At 34.8% G+C, this 19,207-nt stretch overlaps 1 protein-coding gene across 1 annotated transcript in view; it reads left to right on the plus strand.

The window, feature by feature from the left end:
* The window catches only part of BRCA2 (breast cancer 2, early onset), a 68,625-nt gene continuing 49,418 nt past the window's right edge, over positions 1–19,207 (plus strand). The window contains exons 1-9 of the mRNA XM_012723243.1: positions 1–67; positions 2,087–2,329; positions 7,786–7,894; positions 8,622–8,671; positions 8,759–8,799; positions 8,984–9,095; positions 15,032–15,081; positions 15,326–15,455; positions 16,679–17,764. Of these exons, the coding sequence (XP_012578697.1) occupies positions 1–67; positions 2,087–2,329; positions 7,786–7,894; positions 8,622–8,671; positions 8,759–8,799; positions 8,984–9,095; positions 15,032–15,081; positions 15,326–15,455; positions 16,679–17,764 (1,888 nt within the window). The remainder of the gene's footprint in view (positions 68–2,086; positions 2,330–7,785; positions 7,895–8,621; positions 8,672–8,758; positions 8,800–8,983; positions 9,096–15,031; positions 15,082–15,325; positions 15,456–16,678; positions 17,765–19,207) is intronic.

Genomic DNA, 19,207 nt, shown 5'->3' on the forward strand with positions numbered 1-19,207 from the left:
ATGCCTATCGGATGTAAACAGAAGCCAATTTTTTACGAAATTTTTAAGACTCGTTGCAGTGAAGCAGGTATTGAAGGTTTTCTATAAGCTGATCAACTACGTTAAGAAAATGTTTCCAGAACATGAAAATATGCGCACTTGCTGAAAATAAGCCAATATTTCACGTTTTTGTTTATACTATAATCTGTTCTTTACAGAACACCCCCTGGTGGATATGTTGGTACTGGTTCGGTTAACAGTTGAGAGAATTGCTTTTAAAGGGCAGAACTTCTAGCAAATCAGCCACTGGAAATGTTACTTTACAGCAGAAGTTACAAAGTTTTTTGGTCTCTGTACTTCCTACACACTTAAAAAATAATTCAGGACCTTAGACAGCTTTTGTTTTATGTAGATTTCGCCTTATTAGAATAGACATGTATTTAGTTAAAAATTACAAAAGTAAACTCATTGTATTTATTGACATGAATAACATTTTCATTAAAAATTATGATATTGTCCAGAAAAAAACTAGTGAGAGAGTGTAGTCTTTTAAGTTTTGCAGTCTCTTTAATATTTGGCTTAATAGGAGATAGATGGATTCTCAAAACTATTTCTGAATTTACTTTGGTACAGTATGTTTTGATAAATACATGTAAAAAAATCCACCCTCATACAGCAGTGTAGTTTGGAAAAAGAATATTTTGACATTCTCTTAGCTAACTGTAGGCATTATCACTTGATATAATGCCAGTACTTAAAATAACTTTTTTAAAAATAAAGGTAAAAATACTGTTTGGGTATATTTTATTAAGGAATAAAATATAATTAAACTTTTTAAAAGTTTAAAATGTGGAATCTGAAACCATTAGATAATGAACTTCGCATACATTTTGTTACATTAAATTCTACTAGGCTTCCTTGCATTTCCATTTTCTATCCAGATTGTAGCCTAATGCATTAAATATTTGGAAATTATCAGCAATTTTTAAGAATCACATTAATATTCATTAACTTCATCACAAGTTTAAAGATTGGGAAGGCATCAAGTTCATAGATATTGATAAACTTTAAAAAAATTGTAATTCTCATTTGAAAATTCACGTTTTATCATTGGCAACAATTGTTTTCCCTGCATTAACAGGCTCACCTCATTCCTTTTTGAGAAAAATACCAAATTATCCCACTCAGAATTATTAGCTTTTTCAGTTATTCTTTCTAGTAAAACTGGTGTCACGTGGGAAAAAAAAAGTGCTAATTCAGTGCACAGCTCATCATAAGTGTATTTCTAGACAGCTTGCATTTAAATATGTAGAAATGTTTTATGCCTGCTTCCTGTTTTTCATGAAGAGTATTAAAAAGATTTGTTCAAAGGTTTGATCTATAATTAAACTAATTTTTACTGCTACATTAGTAACATTGTTAAGTGGACTTATCCTTCACAAATTCATAGTAATGAAGAATACAATAACTTTTCTAGCTTGTTGCTACTGTCCTGACTCATGCAGAAAGATCTTAATTATTATTCATTAGTGACTAAAAATATCTATATTGTATAAAAGACAGATTAATTCTTTAGTGTTATTATGAAAATAATTTTGATCTATGGGCCTCCTGAAAAGGTCTGAGGAATATCATCTCCCAAAATAGTCCTCAGAGTGCTTTTATGTTGAGGACTACTTCTTTAAGGGTGAATAGGTCTTAATAGAAATTTTGTCAGTTCTCTTTAACAGAGGAGCTTCTTACTTTATTTTTGTGAGCCTATGTGTTCCTTGTACCCACAGATTTCTCACATCCACTTAGGTAGTCTTCATAATCATTTGTATAGTATCTATAGAATGCTTTTTTTACTATGTTTTTTGTTCTGAATCTTAAAACAGAAAGTTTTAGGAGAGCTAATAAGCTAAAAGCTATCTCCTTACAGCTTTTGTGAACTCTTGTTATAGATTTGTAAAAGAACAGATTAATGATTTTGTTTAATTAGTATGCTTAACTAGTTATCCATGGTCAGTATCTCTAGTATCCTTTTCTCTGTTGTGATCTTTACTGGCTTGTGATATTTTCTGTGTCACTCATTAAAGCGAAGGTGGAACTTTTATTTTTCTTACAGATTTAGGACCAATAAGTCTTAACTGGTTTGATGAACTTTCTTCAGAAGCTCCACCCTATAACTCTCAACCTGTAGAAGAAACTGAATATAAAATCAGCAGTTATGAACCAAGCCTATTTAAAACACCGCAAAGGAGACCTTATCAATTGGCTTCAACTCCAATCATATTCAAAGAACAAGGTCTAAATCTGCCACCATACCACTCTCCTTCAAAAGAATTGGATAAATACAGCTTAGACTTGGGTAAGTTATATAATATGGTAGATTACATAAAAATATAAACTAGAAATTGACATTAGCAAAAGTGAATGAGACCAGGTTTTATAGGACCTTGTAAATCATATTAAGGGCAAAAGGGAGATAATTGAAGGTTTGAAGCAAGAAGTAACATGATCAAACCTGCAGGTGATTTCTCTGATCAACAACCTATCAAGTAAAATTTCTTTAGCCTGGCGTTTAATGCCTACTTCGAATCTGCTCTTTTTAGACTAGGTTATTTATTGGTCCCTTTCAGATATACAATACTCTAAACAATCTTAATTATTGTTTTCTGTATAAACTACTTATTCTTCCTCATGTTTTTTTCCTCTCCCTAGAACACCATCATTCTAGTCCATCTTCAGATTTCTGAATCAATGCCTGTTCTTCAAGGTTTAATTCAAATTAATCTTACCCTAACTCTCCCCAAAACTATCTGTGCTCCTTTTTTCCTTGGCTCCCATTATACTATTCTTTTGATATGAACCATGTTCTTTAAACTACACTTTAACTGTGTATTAGTAAGTCCTCTTACTAGAGAGTGATAACTCCTAAGACAGGGGGACTGTTACTTAAATCAAGCATGTAACAAATATATGAATGACTGAACATAATATAAATGACTGTATATAATTATAACATTGTAATATGATTACTTGTGCTGCATGTTAATTGGAAATATTGACACTTACTGGCAAATCAAGACATTTGCAGCAATTGAGAAAAGTAATCTCTGTCCTTTGTGATCATGTGCATAAATCTTACCATAACTCCCCTTCCACCCACTCTCAAATTTCCATTCATACTGACCTTTTTATGGAAGCCATCAAACACACAAAAATAAAGTGGCAGAGCCTAAAAAAAAAGAATTTCTGGATCATGTAAACCCAAAGAGGTTTTTTTTTTTTTAAAGATTTATTTATGCATACAGAACTGGGGTATAGGCCAGAGATGTGGAGGGTGAGAGGATTCACCAGGGACAGAGTGGGGAGCAGAACAGACAGATCGACGAAGTACACGCTGAAGGGAGCAGCGGGTGGGTCAGGAGAGGTCTGCCACACCATGGGGATCTCCTCAGGGCAGGCGGGGATCGAACTCATGCGGAAGTGGCTTAAGCTTCTCAGTGCAGTGCTTTAACCCGCTACACCACTAGGGAGGAACCCCAAAGAGTTTTTAAAAATAGTGGTAGGGACCCTATTTGTAGATTCTGGATTTATTAAACTGGTAAAGGAGCCTAAAAAAAAAAAAAAACCATCATACTCTTGTGACTCCTTCCAAAACCTTTCTTCCTACCTTTCTGTCTAGCTAATTTATATCATCTTTCAGTTCTGCCTTACCTCTCTACTTGAAGAAAGTATTCCCTATCTCACTTGTTTAGTTTCTAGTGAATGACACCTGCATAAGCACTTAGTGTGGCAAGTGTTACTGAAAGAGTAAATCTGTGGTATTAGAAAATGAATATATGAAGGGAATATGGATAATGGTCAGAGATTTTCTTGTATGTTCTTAGATACCAAATGTCCTGTGTGATGAGTAGCGAATAAATATTTGTAGATAAATGAATATTTATTTTGCTTTAGAAAACCCAATAATCTGGTAGCAGTAGCGATAGTAAACTGGCGATAATGTTTTTCAGAATGTGATGTCTGAACTATTAGAATCTCTTGAAGTACTGATTGAAAGAGACAGTTACAGGCACTCTTCTGAATCTATTAGAATCTCTGGAAATAGAGCACTTGAATGTACAATTTTAATTAATTGGGTATTTGTCATGAAAAGGGAAGATTGGAGGTAGCTGAATCAATTGACATGCAGTGTTCAAGGTGATAGAGGCAAGTGCCAAGTTAGAGTAATGGTAGTGAGAGTGGATATAGGAGGTAGAATACAGAAGGACCCTGCAATATCCTGGTATACACATCCAAAAGGAAGGCTCAAATCACTTTTAGAGCATCACTGACAATATAGTGATGGCATTCACAGAAATTTTTTACAATAGAGAAAAGTAAGTTTGAAGGAGAACGTTTTGAAAGGATAAGAAAAGTTGAACTACAGTTTTGAGGACAGGAATGTGATATTAAGATAGAGACTCTGAAGGTTTTGGGGAATGTATGACTGAAACTAAAGGAATCATCATGACAAAATTGATTGAGGCCTGGGATGGAGCCAAATGAAGTGTAGATAAGTACACAGGAAAGGCAATCGTCTAACAAATATTGCAACAAGCAAGTTGCTAGGCATTAAGGATACAAACATGAATAATATGGCCTTTGACCTGTAGGACCTCTAATTGTGTGGCAGAAGATATGTAAGCAAATATATTGGTGTGGTGTACATTCAAATAGAAATATATGCAAAACACTTGTGGGCATAGTGAAGGAAGCAGCCATTTGTCTTAGTATGTTCAGTGAAAGTGGCATAGACAAGCCTGCAAAATCTTGACAGACATAACTTAGAAATAGTGATTTTATTCTAATTTTAACCTGCTAAAAATGGTCTGTCTGTAAGCAGGTAAAATAGGAATGAACAAAAAAGGCCACTCTGGACTCCTTGCCAAAGAGTTTCACTCGTTTATAGTGCATAAATAATCCTGTTAACTATAGATAGCATCCTGTTTATGCTTTTAAGATTATTTTAAGTTCAGTGCTGACATGTAAAAGTAATACTAAGACTGTTTTCTAACCTGCTCTTTAATGTGCTAGCATCTAATAAATATATTGAGTTACCACTAAAGTTCCATGAGGAAATGTGCTTTTCTGCTCAGCAGTTCATCCTTTTTCATAAATTAATATAAATTTTGCTATTTTTCAGCTTATTTATGAGATGGTCACATTATTTGGGAAATGCTTATTAGGGTATGACTTGTTTTTTGCCTGGTCCTTTTTTTTTAAGATTTATTTGTTCATACAGAACTGGGGTACAGGCAAGAGATGTGGAGGGTGATAGGATTCACCAGAGACAGAGCGGGGAGCAGCGGGTCAGGAGAGGTCTGCCTCGCCATGTGGATCTCCTCCAGGCAGGTGGGGATCGAACTCATGTGGAAGTGGCTTCTTTTTTTTTTAAGATTTATTTATTTATTCATATGGAACTGGGGTACAGGCCAGAGATGTGGAGGGTGAGAGGATTCACCAGAGACAGAGAGAGGAGCAGAACAGGCAGATCAACGAAGTACACTGCTGAGGGGAGCAGTGGACGGGTCAGGAGAGGTTTGTCTCGCCATGTGGTCACCTCTGGGGCAGGCAGGAATTGAACTCATGCTGAAGTGGCTTTAGCTTCTTAGTGTTGTGCTTTAACATGCTGCACCCCTTTTTACTTTTTATAGTTGTTTCTTTGCTAGACTAATAGTGATGTTATTTAAATTAAAATCCTTTGTTTATACACTAGAGACATTCTTTGTACAGTTTTATTACTTTTGACAAATGTATGTTATGTATTTGCCATTATAGTATAATACTTTCAGTGAATAGCTTTAACATCCTAAAAATCCCATGCTCCAACTCCCTACCCTCCAATTCCAGGCAACCATTGATCATTTTACTTGTTACAGTTTTGTCTAGAATACCATGTAGTTGAAATTAACAGTCTTCAGGACAATTTTTCTCAGTTAGCAAGATGAAGTACCTTCAGGTCTTTTTTTTTTTTTTTTTTCAGCACTGAATAAAGTCATGTAGTATGAATGTACCAGTTTGTTTAGCCATTAACCTATTAAAGGACATCTTAGGTGCTTCAAGTTTGGGTAGTTGTGAATAAATCTGCTCTAAACACTTTATAGTTTTTGTATGGATAGAAGTTTTCAGCTCATTCGAATAAAAATAAAGGGGCACAATTTATTGATCATAAGTAGGCGTATGTTTAGTTTTTTTAGTTTTATTAAAAAAAAAGGTTCAAACTCTTCCAAAATAGGTATACCATTTTGCATTTCCTGGATTTTTAGCCTTTCTAATTTGTGTGTAGTTGTATTTCATTATGGGCTACTTTCTAGTATTTAACTAAAAGGCTCTTTGGAGAAGGAAGGTAGATATTTCAGATTGAGATTAAGTTACACATTCATTCATCTTCCTGGTGGTATTCCTGTTTGTGATTTAAGAAATGAAAATTAAAGCAATATTGTGTCTTAAGTTGCTACAAATAATTTTACTAACACTAATACAATTTATTCCCCCCCTCCTAACTTATCTAAAAGATTATAGAGTCAATTAAAGCAACTCTTAAAGGCAACTTTAAGTAATTTGGATGCCAAATTGTGATATAGAGGGTAGGAATGTTGAAAACTATAAATCAGATTTGATTGTGCCTCGTATCGTTCTAGAAACTTTGAGTGTTACTGTTTAGAAATTAAATGTTTTCAACAAAAACAAGTTGTGTTGCTAACTAGAACCTACTTTTCTAATCTTTACTGATTCAGCCAATAATGGACATTTTTGTAGTTGTTAAAGGATACATTGATAAATAAGACAAGATCCTTATCTCAAGTAGTTCATAGTCTTAAGGTCAACTAAAGCTTCCTGGAGGAGTTAATTTCAAAATGGAACATTTGAGAGTATGTTCAAGATTGAAAGAAATAAAAAAAAAGTTTATACAAAGGCTAGATATGAAAGCATTCTGTTACGCTCTGCAGATGATTTGACCATGGCTAAAAAGTAGAGGCTGAAAAAATGTCACAGAAATTGAGAAGTCACATCATGTAAGACTGTCATTGTGGGGTTTTGTTATGCGACTTGATCTTGAGAATAAGATGTTGAAATGTTTGCAAAGGGTGATATGATAGATTTAATACCTTAGTTTTCAGTGAATGCCTTTTATTTTTACCATCCATCATACCATACTATGGTGTGTGAATTAATAAAACAACACATATCATCACATGCTACTTTGTATTCCACCTGTATACATTTCTTTTTTTTTTTTTTTTTAAGATTTATTTATTTGTACATACAGAACTGGGGTACAGGCCAGAGGCTCAGGGGTGGCAAGAGGAGAGGCTTCACTAGAGACAGAGTGGGGAGCAGAACAGGCAGATCAACGAAGTACACTGCTGAGGGGAGCAGTGGGCAGGTCGGGAGAGGTCTGCTGCGCCATGTGGTCACCTCTGGAGCAGGTGGGGATCGAACTCATGCGGAAGTGGCTTTAGCTTCTCAGTACAGTGCTTTAACCCGCTGCGCCACCAGGGAAGGCCCACCTGTATACATTTCAAAAAACTTCACTATATTATGAATTCTTTAAGTTTGTTAAAGCTCTGTCTTAAGTTGCATTACCCAAAGTACTTATGCATAGGATATGCTTAATACTGTTGTTGAATGGGAACAGACATCCATTTCTGAGAGGAATCAACACACTGAACTCTGAATAAACTCTCTTCTCCATTTAGATAAAGCATTTTGTTTCAGAGAATGAGAATGCATAGATTACTGCATATATATCACTACTGAATTGTACTTTTTCAGGAAAGGATATTACCAATAGTAAGCATAAAAGTTATCAAATGATGAAGGCTAAAATGGAGCAAGCAAAAGAAGTTTCCAGTCCACCTCTCAATTCTTGTCTTACTGAAAGGTATGATGAAATTACTACATTAAAGATTTAGTTTCCTGCAAGCAGTAATTGTCCTATAGAAATGCTCTAATTTTTGTGTTAATGTTTACCTGTCAGTCTAGTAGAGGATGTTTTATATTTAACTAGCCTATTCTAAAAAAAATTGAGTCCTTTATTGTAATTTTCACATTAGAAACATTTACTTTTTTTTTCTTGGGATGTTGAATTCACCAGCTTTTCTGTATAGTCTCAGTTTTTAATTAATAAAAATAATGTTGAAAAGCAATGCCTTTGAAATGTCAGTTTAAAATAATTTGTCTTTGAAATCTCTGCAGAGAATATAATGTTGTTATAGATTCACATTACATACTTTTAGATTTCAGAATGTATAATTCCTAGCAGCTGAAATTTGTAATTAATGCATTGCTTTCAGTGGGCTTTTAATTTTTTGTTGACGTACCATTGGTTTTCATAATTAGCTAATAAGTATTTTGGAAGTATAGGATTTCTCTCTTCCCTCTTCAGGTCAGTAGGCATTTTAAGCATAATTTAGTGGTTATTCAATTCTTCATGAGATACTTACTTTTTGAAGAAGTAATATAAAAATGTTACAAAATAGTATAATTCCAACAGTAAGACCAATAGTTGTGTTCTTTTTTCCCCCAGTAATACTAGGGTTTTTTTTTTTTCTTTTTACCGCTACTGATAATTATCTTTTGAGTAATATGAGGGATTTGTTTTGTTTTAGTCCTGATGTTCTACAAAGTACACATGTAACACCACAAAGAGAAAAATCAGGTATGATTTAATAATAAGGCTTTTTATGAAAATAGTCTGAACTTTATTAAAAATAAAATAGTAATTTTTCCCTTGTTTTACCCCTAGTGGTATGTGGAAGTTTATTTCATACACCAAAGCTAATGAAGGTAATTATTTTCCTAGTTTTTATTTTTTTAGTAATTGAGCAATTGACAAAAATTTATCCTGAGATTTACAGATCTGTACTTACAGTCTCAGGCAAATCAATGATAAATTGGGAGAAATATAAGGTGAAAAATATTCTTTATCCTCAGTGCATTTCTGTGAAATAATTTTTTTTTTAATTTCCAGGGTCAAACAATAAAACGTATTTCTGAAAGTCTGGGAGCTGAGGTGGATCCTGATATGTCTTGGTCAAGTTCTTTAGCCACACCACCAACCCTCAGTTCTACTGTGCTTATAGGTAATACTTGAAAATGCATACTGTGTATATGTAACATGGGAGTATTGATGATACTGAAAATGATTGTCTTTAATGTTTCTGTTAAACAGAAAAAGATAATTGCAAATTAGATAATACTGTCTTTGGTAAATATTTGAGTAATTTAGGATGAGTTTTTTTTTTTCTGTATTATTGTGGTGACACTGATTTACAATACTGTACTTGATTTAGAGGTACAAGTTCGCATTTTCTCAGTTCTGTCTTACACAGAATACCTACCAAGAAAGCACCCATAATGTTCTACCATATTTTATTGTACCTTCTGCTCTGTTGGTTTCCCTTTTAGCAAGTCTCAGTTGTGCAGTCAGGGTTCTAGGATTTTTTTGGCTTGGTTTTATCTATTTCTTTATTTATTTTCTCTCTTCCACTTTTAATAATCTACTATTTGTCTTTATCATTCTGACTTATTTCCACTTGTTATATACCCCTCCGATCCTCTCCGTGTTATCACAAATGGCAAGATTTAACTTTTTTATTTCACTGAGTAGTAATACAACGTGGAACATATATATCTTGTCTTAATTCACTCATCTGTCCTTACGTACTTAAGTTTTTTCCATAATTTGGATATTGTAAATATTATTGCAGTGAACACAGGAATGCATATGTCCCTTTGAATTTATTTTTGCATTCTTTGGGTAGATACTTTGGAGTGGAATTGCTGATTATACAGTAGCTTTATTTTTAATATCCTGAGAAACCTCCATATCACTTTCCACAGAAGCAAGACCAGTCTGCATTCCCATCACTAATGCATACAGTTTCCTTTGTCTTCATATCACCAACAACACTTGTTTCTGGTCTTTTTTTATATGGGCCAGTCTTAAGATATGATGTGCTATCTCATGGTTTTGATTTGCACTTGGCATGCCAATGCCAACTGCATATGGATACAGTATGAGATGTTTTTTATTCATTTGGCATGGATAGCTTTATTGATCCTGATATGAATGTGCCATTTCCTTCATTGCAAATTTCCAGATCTCTTATTGTTTGAGGCGCATGCTTCTAGAAGCCCACTCCATGGATGTACTTCTGCATAATGATGTTTTTTTTGTTTGTTTGTTTGGTTTTTTTTGGTCACTACCTAGTTAATGACAAAACAGCCCTTCTCACCACCCTTTGCAGAAATCATTCTGGTGGACCCGAATAGGAGAAAAAAACATAATGAGCTTTTTTCTCATGTGTCTATTGGCTATCTGTGTCTTCTTTAGAAGCATCTCTTTAGCTCATCACCCATTTTTGTTTAGATTTCTTTTCTTTTTGTTGTATGAATTCTTGGTAGATCTTGGATATGAGCCCTTTTTCAGATGTATAACATGTATGAATATTTTATTCCATTCAGTAGGGTGGAATAAAATTTATTTTTATTTTAGTGACAGTTTCTTTTGCTGTGCAGAAGCTTTTTAATTTGATATAGGCCTTTGCTTTTTATTTCCCTTGCCATTGAGATTAAGTCCCAAACAATATCCCAAAAGTCAGTGTTTTAAACGATTTACCTGTGCTCTTCCTTCTATGTCTTTCATGGCTTCAGATTGTATATCCAAGTCTTTAATATGTTTTGAGTTAATTTTTGTGTACAGTGTAAAAGAATGGTTTCGTTTCATTCTTTTGAATATGGTTATGCAGCTTTCTAAACATTTTAGGGGTGCGGGGTCAATGAGAGGATTCACCAGAGACAGAGTGGGGAGCAAAGCAGGCAGATTGATGAAGTACACTGCTGAGGGGAACACTAGGGAGACAGGAGAAGTCTGCTATGCCATTGGGGTCACTCCCCTGGCTGGGGATCGAACTGATGCTGAAATGGTTACGGCTAGCTTCATAGTGCTGTGCTTTAACCTGCTGAGCCACCAGGGTGGGGCCTGAACATCATTTCTTAATGATATTTTCCTTTTTCCATTGTATGTATATTTTGGCTCCTTTGTCATACATTAACTGTAAGCTCCATGTAACTATGGACCTATTTCTTGGCTCTGAATTCTATTGAACTTATGTACCTATTTTTATTTCAATGCCATACTATTGATTTCTATAGCTTTGTGGTATTATTTGAGGTCTGGGCATATTGTATCATATTGTATGTTAGTTCTTTATATCAGGATTTCTTTGGCTGTCCTAAGCCCTTTGTTCCACATAAATTTCAGTAATGTTTGTTCCATATCTTTGAAGAATACCATTGAAGCTTCCTAGGGGTTGCATTGAATCTATATGTTGCTTTGGGCAAGATGGCCTTTTTAACAATGTTATACTTCCAGTACAAGAACTGGTACTATCTATTCATTTTTTGTACCTTCTGTTTCTTTTGTCAATGCTGCATAGTTTTCATTTTACAAGTCTTTTGCTTTTCACTTATTTCTTAAATTTATTCCTTGGTATTTAATTCTTTTTGATTTGACTGTGAATAGGATTGTTTTCTTTCTAGTTTGTTGATTGTCTGTATGTACGCAACTGATTTTTGTGTGTTAACTTTGTGTCCTGATGTTAGCTGCGAGTTTGTTATATATTGGTTGTATTATGGAGAAGTGTTTTCTTATGATGCCTTATTCCTGTGAGGGCTCAAGTTGCCATGTGTAATATCTTTTTGTCTGCTCATTTTACTACTTTAGATTTCCCCTTTTTTTTTTTTTTTAAAGTATCTGTAGCACTAACAGAGATTTGAACTGCTTCTACTTTTCTGGCAGATGGCACAACTTTCCTAGGTCCAGAGAACTCATCTTGCTGCTGCTGAGTAAGAGGTTAGGAGAAGTCTTGAGGGATCTAGTTCCTCATATAAATGCACTGGGAACAGAGTGTTCTAGGGCTGGGTGATATTTTTGGTATCAATAATATTCCTTCTCTCCAGGGTTCACTACCCAAGACTGTAGTGTGGGTGCTGTCAGTGGAGTTCAGGAGGTCAGTACTAGTTGTAGGGGGTGATATGTAGTCTAGCATAGTCTCCCTGTTCTTTTTGCTGGACAAACTATCTGCAGGGAGTGCACTAAGTTCTCTACATTTTCTGTCAGGGATGTTTGCCTCCATACCATTTTACTCTACCCTCCCAGTATCTTCCAGCAGAATTGGTAGCCAACTGATAGAGTCTCGCTTCCTAGACCTCAGCCTCTGGCCTTTCGTCTTTTCACCTCCTATGCAGTGAAACCTGTCTTCTGTGTTTCGTTTCTCATTCTGTTCCGATTTCCAGTGTCTCAGGTGTGTACCAGTTTTGTCCTAAACCACAGGACTCTGAAATGTAATATCCACCTCATACTGTTAGATGAACCTCTTAGGAGCAAAGCAAGGAACTTCCTCTATCCCATGGTGGTTCCCCTATAAGAATGATTTTATTCTATTTAGTGTAGATTTGATACATCAGAAGTATATCAAATAGTATTCTATACAAGTCACTGATGCTTTATATTTTAGTACTGTGTCAATCTAGAATAGTTTTACAAGTAGCCATTTAAAGTATATGTGTAAGCTTTTAAAGGCTAGTATTTGGTGTAATAGTGAATTTTTAAAAAATAATATATTTTTACATCATTTTGTGCATTTTTCCATCTCAGTTGTAATCCCCATGGGCTTCCCATCACCTGTGTGCCATCATCACAGTCCAGTGCATTCGCCTCTCCTGCCCCCACTGTTTCTGATCCCATTCCCCACTCTACCCCTATAAAATGTCTCTGGTATATAGCTGTTTTATTATTGTTGTTATTATTTTCTTGCCTGGTCTGTTATACTCTTGCTATGAGTGAGACCATCAATATTTTTCCTTTTCTTTCTGGCTTATTTCACTAAGCATGATCTTTTCTAGCTCCATCCATGTTGCTACAAAAAGCATGTGCTTGTTTTTTTTCGGTTGCTGAGTAATATTCCATTGTGTAAATATTACCACATCTTTTTAATTCAGTCATCCACTTTTGGGCATCTGGGTTGTTTCCATGTCTTTGTAATAGTGAATTTATAACTGGTCATTCTGTTACTTTAGGCATGATTAAACTTTTATTCTTTCTACCTAAATTTGTTCTACAGTACCAGTTGCCACTAGTAGGGAATTGAGTGCTTAAATTTCATAAGTATAATTATATCTGTGATTATCTGAACTTTTTATCTATTTGACTCCAAGCCCTGCAGGAGCATCATATTTTCTTGGCACATAGTTGGTAGTCAGTCAGTCTTCATAGAAATAAATGTTTTTGTTTTTAAATATTTGTTTATTCATACAGAACTGGGGTACAGGCCAGAGATGTAGAGCATGAGAGGATTCACCAGAGACAGAGCAGAGAGCAGAACAGGCCCACTGAGGAAGTACACTGCTGAGGGGAGCAGCGGGCAGGTCAGGAGAGGTCTGCCATGCCAAGTGGATCTCCTCCGGGGCAGGCGGTGATCCAACTCATGCGGAAGTGGCTAAAGCTTCTTAGTGCTGTGCTTTAACCCGCTGCACCACCAGGGAGGGCCTGGACATAAATGTGTTTTAAACATCCAGCTAGTACTCTCTAGACACTTAGAACGTTTGAATGAATGAGTCCATAAAAACTTAATAATTTCATTATCTTACCAAGATTGAGAATATTTCCTGTTGTAAAACACACAACTTAAAACGTTAGTAGCTGATATTTTTGAATTAGTATTTACAAAACAGTGACCTTTTAAAAGTTCCTAGATTACTTATAGTAACAATCTAAATGTAAAGAAATTATGATAAATAAATGTGACTAAACAGTGTGAACAAGAATTTGGAAGTGCATCCTAATAGATCCTTCATATTTATGGGGAAGGCAATAAAGATTTGACACTAATGGAGAAAAATGTAAATATTCACCATCAACAGTTTAGTTTTTTGGGGGAGGGAAACAAGAACTCGATCAATGTTTCTCAAGCTGCAAATCATCACCCATTAATAGTTGTGAAATTTACACTCAAAAATTATTATTTATCTGAAATTCAGATTTAACAGAGCATCCCATATTTTATCTGGTAACCCTATACAAAGCAAAATTGTTTTATGAAACTTTTGCTTATATTTATGTATTTGCATGTATTTTCACCATGTGTGTATGGAGTCATAAAATACATGTACTTTGGGTTGTATTCAAAGCTAAAATTCATGTTAATTTATATCCAAGGTAGGATTTTTTTTCCATTTAGTGTGTTCTAGTGAAAGCATATTCAGTTCAGCTTAATATTCCTTTTAATCTGGGAATTTAACTTCCATTTTTTTTGTTTAAATAAAATGACAACAGAAACAAACATTGAAAATTAGCAATCAGGGCCCTCCCTGGTGGTGCAGTGTGTTAAAGTACAGCACTATGAAGCTATCTGTGGCTACTGCAGTATGCGTTCAATCCTTGGTTGGGAAGGTGACCCACATGGCATGACAAACCTCTCCTGGCCCACCCACTGCTCCCCTCAGCAATGTATTTCAGTAAATCTGCCTGTTCTGCTCCCTACTCTGTCTGCAGTGAATTCACTCACCTCCCACACCTGTGGCCTGTATCCCAGTACTTGTATGCAAAAATAAATTTTTAAAAATCTTTAAAAAATAAAAATAGAAGAATCATTTAAAATATGATATGCCTGTAGACTTTATTATTGTCTGAATACATGCTAAGATTTATATGGTTTAGCTTTTAAATCCTAACCTCATGGCTTCATTTGGTTTTTCAAGTCTTTTACACATTATTAACTTAAAATCAGAATCACTACACCATACTTTCTTAAAGTAATATTGAAGAAATGAGTATAGCTTACTTCTTGTTGATTCACCTTTCTAATTACCATACTTTGGTTAGTAAATTTGTTTCAAATGTATCATTGAAACCAAAGCATAAAATTTTTGATGTTTGACCCAAATAATACACTTTTTACATTGTTTTAATAGATGATCTGCAATACAGTATTAAATTGAATTTATTTTTTTGCAGTCAGAGATGAGGAAGCATCTGCAAATGTGTGTCCTAGTGAAACTACTGCTGTAAGTAAATAAGACTAATTACGCTGTTGCAATTGCTTATAATTTTAGAATGCTTTGGAAATTTTACATTCCTTATTCCCTATTTTATGATTTATCTAAGCCTTTGAAAAACTCTCTAAACCTGTTCCTAGGTGGTTTTGTGTAACTTCCTATGAAACTATGCTGTCTTTGTCAAGAATACTTTAATGCATGTATGAATATTGAGAATTTTTATACTAGTGATTTTAAAATACTGCTTTTTCAGATTTTGAAAAGCTATTTTTGTAACCATGATGACAGTCTAAAGAAAAATGATAAAATTACCACTTCTGGGCCAGATAATGAAAACAAAATTCAAAAAGAACCTAAAGGTCATGATAATGGTAAGTCTTTCTGTTTTGTTGAACTACTATTTTTTAAAGATTTATTTATTTATGCATACAGAACTGGGGTACAGGCCAGAGGTGCAGGGGTGGTGAGAGGATTCACCAGAACAGGCCAACTGACAAAGTACACTGCTGAGGGGAGCAGTGGGTGGGTCAGGAGAGTTCTGCCATGCCATATGGATCACCTCTGGGGCAGGGACTGAACTCATGCTGAAGTGGCTTTAGCTTCTTAGTGCTGTGCGTTAACAGCTGCACCAGCAGGTAGGGGATGAACTCCTAATTTTAACTGACGTTATTAAAATATCGCTCCTTTATTTCAGTAAAGAGAAAATATTTTTTTTCTCCTTTCTTGACTACTGTAGTGTTTCAAGGTATTGAGACTAGAAATTAACCTGATTTTTAAAGATTTATTTATTTATTTGCATACAAGTGCTGGGGTATAGACCAGTGGTACAGTGTGGTAAGAGGATTCACCAGAGACAGAGGAACAGAACAAGCAGATTGACTGAAACACACTGCCGAGCAGAGCAGCAGGGGATACTGGAGAGGTCTGCTTGCCTTGTGGGTTAGATCCCTGGCTGGGGATCAAACTGGTGCTCAATGGTTGCTGGTAGCTCCATAGTGCTGAACTTTAACCCCTTTTGCCAGCAAGGAGGCCCAAAACTAACTTAATTTAGATGAAAATGTTTAAACATCTAAGAAAGTATTATTCAACAGAACTATTGTAACACAAAAAAACAATTACTTAAAACTTTGCAGAAAGGGAGAGTGAGAAAATAAATGTGAAGGCTTAATTTCTAATTAAGTAAAGATGACTGTATACAGCAAAAATACCTAATCAATGATTGTGATAATGTGTTTTTCTTAGTATATATGTATCTCTGTATAGTTATGTAGGCTTGGATTTCTGTGTGATGTGCACACATAAATCTACTGTGTGTGTAAAGTTAGATTTCATTCTTTGTTGTTGCAGAACTACAAAATTAGTTTGGAACATTTAGTTTGATAAATTTTAAAGTGTGTGTATATATAATAAGTTTTCGTTGTGTCGAACTGGCAAAGAAAGGTTATTGGCACTGGGATATAAATAAACTGTTTTTCTATACATTGGAATCCAAATTTCATAACCATGAAAAATGTTAGGAGAATAGTATACATTATATGGCTTTATTACAAAAATACTATTAACTTGCTTTTGTTTTAAATTTTTACAGGATTGGGGAAAATATTAGATAATTCTTTTGTAACATTAAATAGTTGCAAAGACTATTTTGAAAAGTCTGCACCAAATGTCCTAGAAGATGAAAAATATGAAACAGTTACAGATATTTCTGAAGAAGATAGCTTTTCATTATGTATTTCTAAATATAAATCAAGAAATCTACGAAAAGTAAAATCTGGCAAGACTAGGAAAAATATTTTTAATGAAACAAAAGCTGACGAATGTGAGAAAGCTAAACAGCAAATGAAAGAAAATAAGCACTCATTTATGCCTGAAGGAAAACACCATGACAGTAATCCATTGGAATCAAATATAACAAATCAAAAGGCTTTTGGGAGTGAAAGTAGCTATATGCCTTTGGAAGTTGTAGCATCTTCAGCCTCTGAACAGTCTCAGCTAAACCTCTCAGGTCTAAATGGAACCCAGATGGAGAAAATGCTCCTACCATGTGACCAAAATAATTCAGGAAAAGACCTCATTGACACAGAAAGGGAATGTACCGATTTTATGACTTTAGAAACTTCTTTGCCACATATGTCAGGTCTACCAAAAGCAGAAAAAATATTAAATAAGGAAACAGTGGTAAGTAAGAAAAATGGAAGGCGTTGTCTTGAGTCTCATGAAGATTCCATTCCTGAGATAAAGCAACCAGTATCTGAAACGTCTCTAATAATTTCTCCACTTCAGGATATTAAAAAGCCTATATTCAAGGCAAGAAAGTCACCTAAGGAGACATTCAGTGCCGTTTTCTCAAGTAATACAACTTATCCAAACTCTAAAGAACCTCAATCATCTGAAAGGGGATTGAAAATACATAGCATTTGTTCACAGAAAGAAAATTCGTTATGTCTTAATTCAATGGATAATGATAATTGGCCATCCCCTATCAAAAATACTTCAGTAGCTTTGAAGGATTCAGGTTTAATATCCACTTTGAAAAAGAAAACCAAAAAGTTTATTTATGCTATAAATAATGAAGCATCTAATCAAGGAGAAAAAGTTTGGGAAGACCAAGAATCAGAACTCACTAACTGTTCAGCCCAATCTGAAGCAAACCTATTTGAAGCCCCCACTATGTTTACACATGCTGATTCAGGTACGTGTGTGTGTGTGTGTGTGTGTGTGTGTGAGACTAGAGCATGTTGTTTTGTGGATGGTGAAAAGTTCTTACTTGAATGTTTATTTAATCTTTTAAAAATGTACTGCCTGTTTTCCTTCTATAGTTTTTTAAGTATATATAATAATTTCTACATTTTGTTCTCAATGTCCATTGAAGTTTACATATGTCCTTTAGGTCTTTGATTACCAATGTTCAGAATCAAATTCCTCAACTGATTGGATTAGTTTGCATGATTATATGTGACCATCACCTTTAACTGAGCATGTGATGGAAAAAAAAAAAAAAGAACTTGGCTACTTAATGGCTGCTTTAATTTTAAGTGTTTATTATATGCAGATTGAATATGTCTGAAAAATATGTATGCTATTTGTAAAGCAGAAAATGTTAATTGCTAGCTAAAATTAAAGTAAGCCAATCCTAAAATATAGTGGTGATTTTTTAATATCACTTTCTTCATATTTAATTACTACTATATCACTCCATAAAAATGAAACTCATTTTTACTTTGAGCAACAGCTTATCAGTAGCTAAAGTGTATGTTTAAAAGATGACTTGTTTTAACACCTATACACCAGAGACATTCTACAGGGTAAGGGAGGATGAAGAATTAGAGTGAGGTAAGGAAGAGCACAGGGTCTCTGGTGATGGTGCACATGTAAATTGGTGGAAGTTTTAGGGGGACTACCCCTGAGAAAGGAAAGCAACATTGTTTAAAGATAAACAATGATGTAAAATACATATAAATCAATAAACTAAAAGAAAACTTTAACAAGTCTGTTGTGATCAGACCATGTGTCATGTAGACTTTTCATTAAAAGCAGTATATAATTAAAAGAAAAAAGTAATGTGTTTTATCTCCTTATAGGATGATATCTTTGAATAATAGATTTCTCTAGATAACAGAGAAATTGAAAGCTCAGTTAATTTCCAAAGAAAAATGTTTGATATTGTATATTTCAGAGTCAATAACTAATGGAACAGCAAACATACTGTCACTGATTTGCTAAAGTGTAAGGGGCCTTGACCAGCAAGGCCGAGGATTGGCGTCCCAGGGTTGACGAAAGGAAGAAGGCAAAGATGGAGATAAGTGAGAGAGAGAGAGGGAGAGGGGAAGGGAGAGGAGAGAGAGCAGAGAGGAGAGGAGAGAGAGCAAGAGAGCGTGAAAGAGAGAGAGAGAAAGCGAGAGCAGAGAGGAGAGGAGAGGAGAGACTTACTGTGTCGTACACAGCTATATATATATATATGTATACAAAGAGGGCGGTGCAGTTAGTGCTGGTGGGGGGTGGTCTTGATGGTTTAATGTCTTAAAGGTCAATGGGTTTGAGGGGAGGGATCCGTAATCATCTTAAGGGAGTGGACACTTATCTCAGGGAGCCAGAGATAAAACCTTTCTCAGGTGCAGGAACTTGCTGAGCTCCG

Source organism: Condylura cristata, unplaced genomic scaffold (assembly GCF_000260355.1).
Source record: "Condylura cristata isolate star-nosed mole 26May11 unplaced genomic scaffold, ConCri1.0 scaffold00010, whole genome shotgun sequence".
NCBI classification, from domain to species: Eukaryota; Metazoa; Chordata; class Mammalia; order Eulipotyphla; family Talpidae; genus Condylura; species Condylura cristata.